The 13066-nt window shown below is 43.6% G+C and overlaps 1 protein-coding gene across 1 annotated transcript; it reads right to left on the bottom strand.

Annotated features, from left to right (window-relative positions):
* Positions 1 to 408: 408 nt before the first annotated feature.
* On the bottom strand, positions 409 to 11179 carry PCARE (photoreceptor cilium actin regulator). Its single transcript, XM_037406004.1, has 2 exons — positions 7132 to 11179; positions 409 to 3066 (listed from the first exon to the last, which is right to left on the bottom strand). The coding sequence occupies exons 1-2, from the start codon at positions 10902 to 10904 to the stop codon at positions 2934 to 2936; spliced, it is 3906 nt and encodes a 1301-aa protein (XP_037261901.1). The 5' UTR covers positions 10905 to 11179; the 3' UTR covers positions 409 to 2933.
* Between the last annotated feature and the right edge of the window lie 1887 nt (positions 11180 to 13066).

Here is a 13066-nt window from a genome sequence, read left to right as displayed (position 1 = left end):
CACTGTGATACTAACTCTTGGGACAAACCCCCTGCCCCATGCTCAAGTTAGCTGTGGTTGTACTGGGAACCTCTACTGAACTGAGTACCAAACTGCCAGGTCACTGAAGCTTAGAGCAGGGCTGGGAGGGGGGGGAGCACAGCTGCCCTGTGCTCTGCTCTGTCAGTGCCCAGGCTGCATCTTGTAGCCTAAAAAAAAAAGGTGTACTTGCTTAATGGAAATGCAACCTCAGTTAATTGATTTACCAGTAAAACACAAGACAAGCTTGTGCTGGGGTGGGGAAGAATGAAGCAAACGGACTTTTTATAGCACAGGGCACTAGTTAGTGCACCAAGAAGGAATCAATAGCGTAACATTGGGCTGAGGTTTAAGCTGGTTGTATACAGAATGCAAGAGGGATCAAATTCATACTCTGCATATAAAACCTGTGATTTATTTACATGAATAAAAAATAAATCTTAAAGTTGAGTACAGTCTTATAAAACAGTTGTATTAATGAAAATGGAAGTTTTATCCAAAAAACTTGTTAAAAAAAAAAGTGGTGAGCCAAACTATAATTTCCCGCATACTATAGTTAATCTCATGCTTGCAATACAAATTGAAGGTAGACACCTTATTTGCAAGAGTCCTGTACATTAACTGTACCAAAGAGAATGTTAGCTATATGTAGTCATGAGTCCACATTACAAACTTGTAGTCACTCCTGGAGACGCTCTGTTTCTTGAATACAAGGCTCAGTTTGCTGCAGCATCAGAGTCCTTCAGCAGCTGCAGGTGGGGTTGTGTTTGCAATGAGGTTCCTGATGACCAGGGCCTTAGTCAAAGCAGGGAGAGATGCTGTGGCAGGGTGCCAGCTCGTGTTCCACATCTTCAGGGGAGTCTGGTTTTTGAGGAAAGATGCTTTGGCTGACTCCATGTCCAGCTAACACACATGTGAGTAGGCTTCCATCTTGATTGCTGAGTGTTGTTCCACGTGCTACTGTAGCTCTTGCACCACAGAGTTTGGTGCTTGGGGGATATAAATAAATGCTTTCTCTTATCACTCATCATGGGTGCTGGGAATTTCAGCATGAAACCATAAAGAGATAAAAGGATTGTAGTAGCTGAGCAGAAGCTGTCCTCCCACTCTTACGTTTTCATCTTCAAAGCTACATTAAGGCACACAAAGTGCAGGTTTTCTGCTGCCAGATTTCTGGTTTGTTTCCGTTCTGGGTGGTTACTGCCAGCAGAACAGACAAACCCCAAACACATGCAGAAATGTATTTGTATTTTTATGCAGTAGGGAGAGAACTACACTTCTGATGAGGGGGAAGATGGCCTGCAGAGTTTGCCCTGCTGATGATCTTTGCAGTATCTCCCTGGTGATTTTCCAACTTGATAGGGGACGGTGCATCTGCCTGTGTGGTTACAAGGTGGCTCTGTTGACATCTCCTGGCTGCTCACTGTGGCTATGGCTGCTTTGCCACCTCAAGCTCACGAACCCCTGACAGTCCACAGCATCTATTCACTGAGTTTCTTTATATATTCTTTATATTCAAACCCACCTTAAACTTAACAATTAAGGTTTCCTTGTGTCTGTGGTGTAAAATGGCACAGAATTTATTGAAGGATGGTTGTGATTAAGGCACTAGGCTAAATCTCAGGAGTTCAGTATCCAAAGGCGTCCCTTGTACAGCATAAAATGAGCCTTAGTTCCCATGTCATGAAGGTGGGGAGGAAGGGTCAAAAACTCTGTGTGAAGGTGAAGTGCCCAGATACCACCACTGTGAAAACTGTAGGAAAAATTAAAACTGTTCCTATCAAAATAGGACTACAAATAGTTTGCTTGTTTTTTTCCTGGATCTTGTTCTGTGCTGAAGTTGTATGTGAAAACACATAAAATCAAATTAATTAAAATTGCATTAATTAGAAGTTGCATCTCAATTGTGATGATAAATTAGTTAGATGAGCAAGATCCAGTAAATTCTCAAGCTGTATTCCAGTGGGTGCTGTAAAAGCCTAGGATTAATTGACTGTAAATAACTCATGTTTTTGTTACAAGAATCTGTCTAGACTTTTCAGTGAAATTACAATAAATCCCCTCAAACTGCATATATCAGAAAAAATATAAACAGGATTCTCTATGGTAACATTCTCTTCTTTTAAAAAAAAAAAAATACATGTCCTTAGGTGCTTCAGGATTTACAATGTTGTTTGATTGGGCTATTACAAAACTACTCTAATCAGGATTAAGCCTTGTACCCTGGAAGCTAGAGGTGATGAGATTATGTGATAATCAAAGGTGATTTAGAAGATCAAAGCCTTTCTGAGGGAGTAAGATCCCTAATTTTATTCCTTTAAAAGGGGTTATTTTGTTTTAATTTGTGTTTGACCTTATTCCCTCTCTGATTGAGAGGGAATTTATTGATAAATACCTAGTGTAAAGATGTGGCTTTGCTGAAGCCATTGATGTTTTTCCAATAAAACTCAATTAATTCAGGATTTTACCTCCCCCCCTGGAAATGTCACAGCAGCCACTTTTTACATAACTGAAACTGTGATGCCTCCTGAATGAATAACATGTCAAATAGTGATAATTTCTGATAGTTTTTGAACTCCTCTATCTAAACAGGGAAACAAAGGACTTGGATACAGGTCCTGTCTTTTCAAACCAATTTGCCTCGGACATGCCCAGTTCCAAAGCATTTCTTTTGCTCAGTGTAGATCTTTGAGTTAAACCATGAAATGCAGTCCGAAGGAGAAACAGCTGGGTACCGCTCTGCTGATATTTTGTTAGCTTTTTGGGGCCAGTCTGTGTTTTCAGATGCAATCCTGTTGTGTTGTTTCCTTGCGAGAAAAACACAAAGCCACCTTTTGGAGGCCTGGGAAAGGTGCTTCCTCCCTCCAGGGCCTCTGGCCTTGCTCATGCCTCTGCCTTCGTGGGTGCTTCTGCTGTTACTCCCTCTGCAGCCCCTGGCCCACGACGTAGAGTTCGGGGTGGGAAGCGGATCTGTTGGACTCCTTGATTTCAGGAACACAAGGGCTGTTGTTCCAAGTGTCGCTTGCTTTTCTAGGGCTCTCCTCCCAGCTGCAGAAGTAAAGATGCTTAAGTCAAAGGGCTAATGAATCATGACTTTTTAAACCAGCACTGATTAGACCACATTAACCCATGAAGCTCGAACCCATGCTGCACGATACTATTGTCATTCCCTGTCTCCTCCTCTCTACATGCTCTTTATATGCGCCATCCAGATTTTATTCTTGTGATGCAAATGCACTGTACTGTCCCTCCCAAAACTCTCCTGGGAAGCAAGGAAACATTTTGTATATTTAACAGGGGATCAGTGTGAATCTGGGTTCACTCAGATCTGTTCCTATCTGCAAGTGAAAAGTCTCGTTCCAGACTCCGCTGGAGGAAAGGCCTTACCTCCGTTAGGCCTCTGCTTAAGGTGGTTACAGTGGTGTCTCGGTATGCCAGCATGATGGTGGGGGGGGGGTATTCTGGTGGGATCAGTCTGCCATACAGGAGGACTGTGACACAGAATGTGTAAATGATGTTCCTGAGGTCACGCTGGCAGTCTCCAGGGTCACAGGGACTTTATGATTCAAGACTGATTATAGCAGAGGAACTAGTCAGGAATATCTCACGCCATGAGCTTTTGTGCTGAAATCTGCCCTGTGTTGCTGTAACTAATTCAAGTGGTTTAAGCTCGACATGGGGAAATATCCCAGAGTTATCTGGCAATTATTACTGTATTTTAAAGGACATAAACTGCTAAACTGAATTAGCTTTCGACTACAGGCAAGCTGTTATGCTCCTATTCTGACTGCTAGGACTTCAATGATTTGAACTGCTGAATGAAGAGGTTCATGATGCATGACCAGTCATGAAACTAATCCAGATACAAATATCCCTTAGTTGCAGGAGGTCTCACTTGGGCAACTTGCTTTGGGCGTGATTCAGTCAACCTAATCTATTCTCAAGCCCTCCTTGAACAGGCAATAGTGTTTAATCTTCTCTCTCTGCTCTACCTTGGGAGATTAGCAGTCGCAATGAAATATTATTTTGTTTAACTGCATGCACAGAAATCCTATTACAGATTAACAGGATTTCTATGAGCAGAGCAATTATACACGTTAGGTCTGATAAGATGTCAATAACTGCTGATTGCTATCAAATGACCAAACCTAGAAACCAGCAAAGTTAGCTCAGTCTGTTGATCCACAGGCTGTCCAAGTGAGAACCAGTTGTACTGACTTGAGCACTGAAACCTGAAACGGAGGCTCTTGTCCAGGTACCCTAAGCCTAAATGCAAAAGCTTTAGCTCCAGTTAGGGCTAATGATGTTTTGAGTCCTGATACTCCTTACAGCATGGGATGGGCAGGAGAGGCATGCTTGGGAAACAAATGCCTTTCGCTTTCTAGGGGAGCAGTGAGTGTGCAGGAGACACGCAGATCTGCGCACAGCACTGACATTTAATGCCCGGCAGTGCTAGCTAGCAAAATGAGTCTGCCTTTTTTTTTTTTTTTTTTTTTTTTTTTGCTTCTGCTAAAATGGGGTGGGTGGGAGAGGGAACTCAGCTGCCTGATGAGGAACATGCTGCTTGTATAAGCTCCTGCTGTATTATCTTTAGCAATCTGCTTCTCAGCAAATGGATGTTTTAATTGGGCATGGAAAAAGTAGGGGGATATATCCCAGAGTTTGGGAGCGTGAAAGAAACTGGCTTAACTCACTGATTTTCAACATGTTTTACCTATGAAAGAGTGATGCTATTGCAAGTTTGACTCTTCCCCCTTCCTCCTGTGATTAGTGCTTGAAGCTGCTAATAACACACAAGGCCCCTCCCCCCGGACCAAAACAAAGGCATTGTTACATTTGGAGAGCAGAAGTAGAGTGAGGGAAGGAATGAAGGAAAGGAGACTGACAGCTGGGTGGAATAGCTTTTGAATTGAGACCAGATGCAAACATGGCCAGAACAAGGAGATTTAGGTAATACAACATCTGGTTTATGGAGACATTTGAAATTTTGTTCTGTCAGCTGAATGAATTGCAAAGCTGCTTCGTGAACTTGAAGGACAAAGATGGATCAGAACATGGTGGTTTATCTGTTATGACATCTGTTATAAAAGCAGGGGTCAGCATCTGTGCACAGGGATGTGGTGCTCACAGCTGTGGCAACCACTCTGGTTCTCAGTGGGAGGAGATGACCAGCAGTGATGCGAGGGGCTCTCAGAGATTTTGGCACATGCTGATTCCTAAAATGGTCCTTCCCTGCCCACTGACACATTTGCTGTGGTATTTGTATTCAGTGCAAGGTCTGTAAAAGTTTACTGCAGGCAGCTTATGTTAAGTGTAAGAAAACACACAGTAGCGTACCGCATCTTAAATCGGTGCATGCAGTAACTAATGGGCTACGTTTCTCTTTTGCTTACATTGATATAAATTTGGGCTAACTCAGTAGGACTACTTTTGATGTCCGTTGGTATAAATGGTAAGCTGAATTTGGCTCAGGATATATTTTGTCTTTCCAAAATACTGTATATCATAACAGTGAGATATATAATTTTTTTCATGAAAGGGATGATTTTATTTACAGTGGGTTTTTTATATTACTCACTATGCTCTGACAGACTACAACAGAAAGATAATACACCCCATTGAAGCATAAATTAATTAACAATTTATAATAGACTGTTGTTAAAATTGATCCATAAAACTGCCAGGGATTTTGTCTTGCAAGGTTTGACATAAAGCTTATTTTGAAAACATTTAGTTTTGCTAGCAGGCACTGGGGTAGACAAAGCTGACTTTGCACAGTACGTAACAGAAAACCCAGCAACAATGTACAGGACCTTTAGGAAATGCAAAACTGTTTGTACTTCCCAGTGTTTTCTGCATGTTTTGTTCAGCACGTTCCTCTACTGCCAGTGTGGAAAACTTGGTCCTTATTCTGTCCTTGGTGGGGGAATGCCTGGACAAGCACGTCCATCCCTGTACTCCAGCACACTGAGTGCTGGTGCACTTACAAGGGCAATTTTATGTCCTGTTAGGGTTGGTCTTGCAACCCCTACTCATGGGTATGATTCTTGTGATTTCTGTAGCTGTTCTGCAGCAAGAGCACAAACACTCCTCACGTGAGGAAAGGTTACCTGACGAGGGCTTTAATCCTCTTGCGTAGCTTAGAGTTTAATGGACTTAAACATCCTAAGATGCTAAGAAACTAGAATAACAACACGTGGTACTCCCAGGCTGTTACACTGATCTTTGAGCATTCCCAAATACTCATTTCTGTTTCCTGGCTGGTTTTGCGCTTTATTGTTTCTAAATGGTAGAGAAAATGTAAAGCTAAGCCCAGATTTTTTAAAAATGGCCACCAGTGGTTGCAAACATTGCCATGTGTTGATGCTTCAATTTCTTTAAAATGATTTTTTCAGAGCAAGAATCTGCACTGCCGTGGGAGTTTTTTCCGCTTTCAAAATGGGGCTTGGGCTGTGGACTCATCAGACTTGAAATCAGCACCTAGATCTGAAAGCCTACACAAGAAGCTCAACATTTTGAGCTATAATTACATCCATACAGAACCTTGCCTACACATTATCTGTCCATCATTCTTGTCAGATGATTTGAAACATTATAATACCGATTTCAGCTGAACAGTTTACTGGCTTAGAGGCTGATGTTAGGAACGATACCCTTCCTCTTGGTCCAAGCCTACCTTCTCATGGTTGTTTAAAGATATTTATAACTTGAGGGTTACTTCAGAGCTGTTAAGAACTGAACATGGATGGCCTTAGCCCCCACACAAATAGAGTTCTGTGCCATGAAACCAACACTGAATTTTCCCTGGGGTGCCTGTCACAGCGGATGTGTAAGTGTAAGGCTTGAGCAAGCCATGGAAAGTTAACTCTTCCCTTTATTCAGACTAGTAGTCCACTGAAGTTTGGGGCAGGACAATAGAATATTTCAGTTGGAAGGGACCTACACCGATCTAGTCCAAGTATCATGTTATCTTTGCCCAGCCATCTGTTCTGCACAAGAACAGGGCACCTTTCAGGGAAATCTCTTAACGACATTAAATTCCCACCAGGAGTTTAGAAAGCCAACGCAGTGCTTTACTTCTGCTTTCTTGGTCTGAAGTGGAAAGATTCTTACCTTGCTTGGTGAAGCGCGGGTTCGCTGCCAGTCATTACGGGAGCTGGGAGACGAAACTGGACCCCTGGTCGTCGGTCAGAGAAACTTCTCCTCACGAATGGCTGAGGATTGGCAGCACTCAGGGAGAGCTTTCTGGTCCGGTCTTGAGGTTGCTGGAAAAACAGACTGCTCTTTTGGGAAAGTGGTGAAGCTTCAGGCTGGCTGGCCACCTCTGCAGTGGGTTTGGTGGGTACCGCTGGAGGTCTGGCTTCAAATAAGGAAGAGGTGGCTGGGCAGAATATTGAACGGACATTGCTGGTCCTCTTGGAGGAGGAGAGCTGGTGCTCGTCCCCAGCCTCCAGCCCAGCTCTCAGCCCCTTGTAGGAGCAGGATGGGGAGGCTGGTGGGGAGGGGGCAGTGGGGAATGGAGGGGGGCTGGCATCTTGATGGTAGGCTGGGGAGCCCAGCAACCGGCGTGGTGTTGGCGAGCTTTGCTTGTGCCCCATGGGAGGGCTGAGTGGATTTCGCTGAGGTGGTGGAGAGGGCAGCTTCTTCTGTGAGGGTGGGCTGGGCACCCTGGGGCTAGACGGGGGACTGGGTTTCCTCTGCATGGTGGGTGAGCTCGTTTGTGGGCTGCTAAAAGCCTGCAGAGAGTGTCTGTTGTGTGTTGGGGGGTTGAAAGGCCGCTTCTCAGTTAGTGGAGAGGAAGGAGGAGTTCTTGTTGGGGAGACCCTCCTGGCAAACACTGAGCCTTTTTTGTTTCTCCTGAGCGAATCGGCAGAACCGTGCTTCTGGTATTGCACTGAAGTTGGAGGTGAATTGGGCTCTTTGCTCTCTGAGCTGTTGCTGTGTGGGATTGAAACCCCACTGGGATTTTGAAGAGGAATAATTTTATGGGTTTGCTTGTACAAATCCTCAGCCTCTTTTCTCTGGGTTGCCAGTATCTCCTCCGGGCTAGGGACATGCACGTTGGTAGGGTTCAGCTCCCGAGGGTACCTCTGCAGTTTCTCATCCCCTGCTCCAGTATTTCTTACACCTTTATTAGAAATGACACTGGGGCCGCTGATATTTTTACTTGGCAACAAGTCAATGGACTGAAGGGAGGCTTTCATTTTTGGGGAAACTTGTGATCTCTTAGTAGCACGAAATTCTGTTTTGGGAGGCTTTTTGGCATCTTCTGAAGAGTTTCCCTCTATTCTTGCAGTTTCTTCACACTCAGAAAAGTCTAAAGAAGTGTCCGTTAACATTTCAGGTGGTGGTGGTGGCAGGTTCTCAATGTCTTCATCAGTCTCTTCTTTTGTGTCTTTCTTGCTTAATTCTGCAGCTGGTGCAGGAGGAAAGGCATGTGGAAAGCTAGAAGAAACTCCACTGGTGTTTGAAGGGTTTGTGTCTTCTACTGGTGAAATACGATGCTTAAGATTTAAAGGTGCCAGGCCTCCCTGAAAGGGAATGGTGGGTGGGATGACTGGAAGCCCAATTTTTCTGATGCACTTTATTGGTCCTAAAGATCCTGAAGGTGAGGCTTTTACAAGACCATCAGCAGGACTGAATGTTTCAATAAGCTTTTTGACAGACTGTCGGGAGACACAGCTGCTGCCATTGAGCATTTGTGCTCCAGGAGGCTCCTTTTCTTTTCCTCCTGATGTCTCCTGGGTGGGCTTAGTAGCTCTTAAAGGTTTCCTGCCCTTTTTTTCATCCAGTTGATGGGCAGGGTTTTGATCAACCATGAACGAAGGGACTTTATCCTGGTTAGGCAGGATGCTGAAATTTTTTGAGAGGCACGCCTTCAGTTTGCTAGAGGACCTAGATGTAAATTGCTCATCCTGCAAATAAGGTGCTGTTCTTGATTTCCAAGGTTCCACATTGTTATCTGTATCCTTTCCATAAAACATTTCCAGCCTCTTGCTGAGCTCTTTTTGAGTTCTCTGAAGCTCTAGGAGGGTCGGGTCCTCTGCCTGGCTTCTGAGAGACTCCTCTGACCTGGACCGTTGTTGTTTCCTGAAGGTTTTCTGGCTGCCCGTTGCCGTACTGGGCCTTGTTGCCAGGACCTCTTTTCCGCTCTCATCCTCTATCCATTCTTTACGCCTGGATTTAGCTGGGACGAACTTGATTTTTTCACTGATGGCATCTTTCATCTTCATAATAATTTCCTCTGTCTCTGTGTTCTCCGTCCTCTTGATGGACTGCCTCTGTGTGTTATCAGTGACTGTAGGCAAAGACAGGGACCTCCTTGGCAGAGCATCCTTCCCCATTTCTGACAAACTTGTATTGTCGTCATCTTCCTCCAGGGTGCTCTCTTCATCGTCGTCAACGTCATCATCAGAAGGAAAATCTGTTGATTCACAGATTTTGAAATGTTCACCTTTCTGAGTAGAGTCAGAGTGGAAGGAGTTATGGAAATGACTTTTGCTCAAGCTTGCATATTGGTGTATGGTAGAAATGCCTTCTGGTACTCCACCCTGACCAGAAGTCCCTTCCCTACTCCGCACAGGTGAATAAAATATATCTTTAAAATGTCTTTCAAGTGCACAGTCATGGGATGCAGCTGTGCCTGGTGACACTTTCCCATCACGCATGTGCTCCGCTTTTCTGGTGTGCTCCTGGGACAGATGTCCATGCCCACAGGAATCGCAGCTTGCTTGTCCTCCGTGCTGGCTGAGAGCACTGAACTCTTTGAGGGACTCATTGTCCACGCCAATGCCACTGTCCTCAGAATACAGAGTCCTGTCATCACCATGGGACTGAGAGGATCCCACTGTTGAGGCTTCGAGCAGCCTTACTGTCCGTAGCAGGTGCTCATCGAAGCACTGCTTTGCTTTCAGTTTTCCTTCCAAGTTACTTGCAGCAGACCGCAGGTAGCTGCATGTCTCCTGCAGGGCATCTGAGGTGAGGGAGGCCAGAGTCCCGCTCAGCAACTGCATTTTATTGACCGTGTACTGCAGTAGTTGTTGCAGAAGATCAGGGTGCTCCTTCAAATCACCTTTTTCTGCTGGCCATGCCAGATTCCCACCTACATCTTTGAGAAGATTTTCCCCATCATTAGCAATTTCTTCCAAGAGCTGGTTGATTTCATCGAAGCGAAGCACGAGAAAGCTTACCATCTGCTGTAGGAAGAGCTGAGTTTGGGTAGCCTCGGTGGCCATGTGGATTATAGTTTCATACTTGGAGAGGTTGGGATTTAAGTAGGCATATGCACTCTGATGAGCCTTAACCAGCAGTTCTGGGAAATCTACTTTTTTCTCTGTCTCGCACAGGGCCAAAATGGACTTTTCTTTAATTTTGCTAGGTCGATGTTGCTTTGCCAGCTTATGGGGTTTTTGCTTCTTTCCTTTCTTTGGGATTTGCTTTGCATTGCTTTCATTCTTGTCATCCCAAATGAAAGCGGACGCTTCTGATTCACAAGAGCTTTGCTTTCTGATCTGTATGGCCTCAGTGATGTGTTTTTGAGACTCAATCAGTTCAGACATAACAATTTCAGCATCTGTGGCTGTCCTCTCAATTCTCTTGTCTTCCCTGGAAATCTGGGGATCTGAATGAGCCTGGGAAGATAACTGAAAATTATCACTCTTGTCCTGTTCTGATAGTTTGTCCTCCTTTTCTCGCAGATAGTCATTCCCCTGGATCCCATATTGGTGGAATTCATCAGTATTGTAGCAAGATGAACCTTTAACTAGCAGAGGAATTCCTTTATCTCCTGGATCAATACGCAAAATACTTCTGGGTTTATTCAAAGCCTTAAGACCACTTCTTGCAATAGTATTAGCAATCTCACTGTGAGAAGGTGTGCAGCCCATCCTTTCTCTTTGGCTTTATTTTTTATTAAAAATCCAGATGAACTAGGGAAAACACAGCAAAGAATCAAACTCACTGTTTCATCCCGAACTGCAGACCGGCCTGTTTCTCATAAGTTTTCCATCATGATTCCAGTTTTGTCATCAGTTTTCATTGTTGTTTGCCTTGAAATCTCACGTGCTTACTGCCTAGGAGCTGCTCTTGAAGTTGTGCACTGTTCCACTGTACATTCCAACTCGGGTTTTTTGTCTTTGATTCAAAAAAGGGAGTGTGAACGCTCTGCTGGGTTTAGAGCTAATGGATTAAGGACTTATGTGCCTCACTTCTGTCTTGACAGATGTCCACTACAAATAAGATTTTAAGCTCATTAGGGTAAGCAGGCACCAGCCAGTCAGCACCCGTGTTGTATTTATAAAGGCAGATTTTTTTCTGCACTATATTGGGAAGCAAAAGAACTTGGTACCTGTCCCTCCTTTTTTCCCTTGTTGCAAAAAAATAGCATACAGTTGAACTCAGAGATTGAAAGGGGGAGACTGCATTTGGAAGATGAAACTGTTTGAACAGGTGCATAAATTCCATTAGATTCTCCTTAACCAAGAGAAATGTGACCTTGACCAAGTACATACCCACTGAAGAGTACAAGACACAAAATAAAATGGGTTAGAGATGTCTGTTAGGCTTCTGCCTTGAGGATCTTCAAAATTTTCCCCTACTTGCCCATCACAATCCATTTACTTTTTTCTTCTCAGACTTCCAAAAAAGATTTTGAAACTATTTTTTTCTCTTCTAGGTAGCTTCCCAACCTGAACGTCCAAACTGCACAATAACAATATTTGTAGAATAAGTTTTGTGTATGTTGTTAAGATGGTGTCTGCATCTAGTGGATCTAAACTGTAAAATTTCAGATTAAAACCAAATTAAATGAAAACTCATTTTTTCCTTCCTCTGAGTGTCTTGGGATGAAGTTTGAAGTCACGAAAGTGACTTGCTTACCTTTATTTCTTTTACATTGGCCAGGGCTTAGTTCTCTTAACTGCGAGACTTTATGGGTTAAAACTCTTAAGAAAAAAGGTAACAAATCAAAAATATATAGAGAAATTTTTTTTAAAAATACCCAAACTGTTCATTGGATAACTTCTGAAGTCGGAACAGAATAATACACTCTGAAAGAGAAATTGCAGAAGCTGAAGTAGGAGTTGAATGAAGCAGAAGATATTTATCTTTTCCAAGTATTTGTTTATAAAGGGCAGTATGTGGGTGAGGGTGATAATAGCAATCAACCATGATTTCCCTCTTCATTACTCAGACTGGCCTAAATAGATTAATCTTTTAATTTCCAGATGCAGCTTTTCTAGTGAAGGTGGCCGCTTCTCAGTGTCGCAAAGGCTGCCGATAACAGTGGCCAACTCCACCACTGGCTGGAAGCCTACTGCTTCTTTCTAGCAATGTGATTTCAAACTGCATCGTCATGGGTATTTCCTCTGATTCCCCAAAATCTTTGCATGCTTCCAAGCCTATAAAACATTCTCAGAGTTTAAAGAACTGCTTACATGATTCGTTCCTTGGTGCTGGACTGCAATAGCTGAATATCTTTGCATGGGAAGTTGTTAATTCTCTGTAGCCTTTTTGTTCAAATCTCTTTTTCTGTTCCACAGGGGGAGTAAGATGGCCTTGCTTTGCATGGGACAAGGCATGACAGTGATTGTCAGGAAAATTTTTAAAACTCACTGTGCTTTCTCTAAAGTAATTCTTTTGGAACACATTAATTGTACCTAATATACATGATGGCATAGTCATTTTCCTCAGTGCTTTTCTGGAAAGCATCAGGTAATTACTCCTTGGCTCTGCTTCTTGCAAGTCATGTAGCTCACGCTGTAGCTGCTCCTGTGTCTCACCACGGTGTGCATTCCCTTTTAGGCATGTATCTTATGTGTTTGAAGTGGAGAAATGGAGCAGATTTGGGCAGCTGCTTCATCCTAGTGATCCTAATGGTCAAGATGCAGCCCTCCACAATAAATCAAGGAAAACACACAGAAGCCAGCCTTAGTGCCCTTCCTCTGTTTGCAGTGGGAGTTGAGAGACACCTTTTTGTCGTCACCTAATATTTGTGCTATAAAGTCTCTTGTGACTTTGGTTCAAAAAGCAGCTCCAACAGTTCCGTTGT

This window comes from Falco rusticolus, chromosome 12 (genome assembly GCF_015220075.1).
Source record: "Falco rusticolus isolate bFalRus1 chromosome 12, bFalRus1.pri, whole genome shotgun sequence".
Classification (NCBI taxonomy): Eukaryota; Metazoa; Chordata; class Aves; order Falconiformes; family Falconidae; genus Falco; species Falco rusticolus.
Note: the sequence above shows the minus strand (reverse complement) of the source record. Positions and strands in the feature narration are given on the sequence as shown.

Bases quoted from the DNA above. Each gene is read 5' to 3' on its own strand.
- PCARE (XM_037406004.1), bottom strand. From the start codon at position 10,904: ATGGGCTGCACACCTTCTCACAGTGAGATTGCTAATACTATTGCAAGA. The intron at 3,067-7,131 runs GTAAGAATCTTT...TTACTTCTGCAG, and splicing joins CCCGCGCTTCACCAAGCAAG to CTGGGAGGAGAGCCCTAGAA.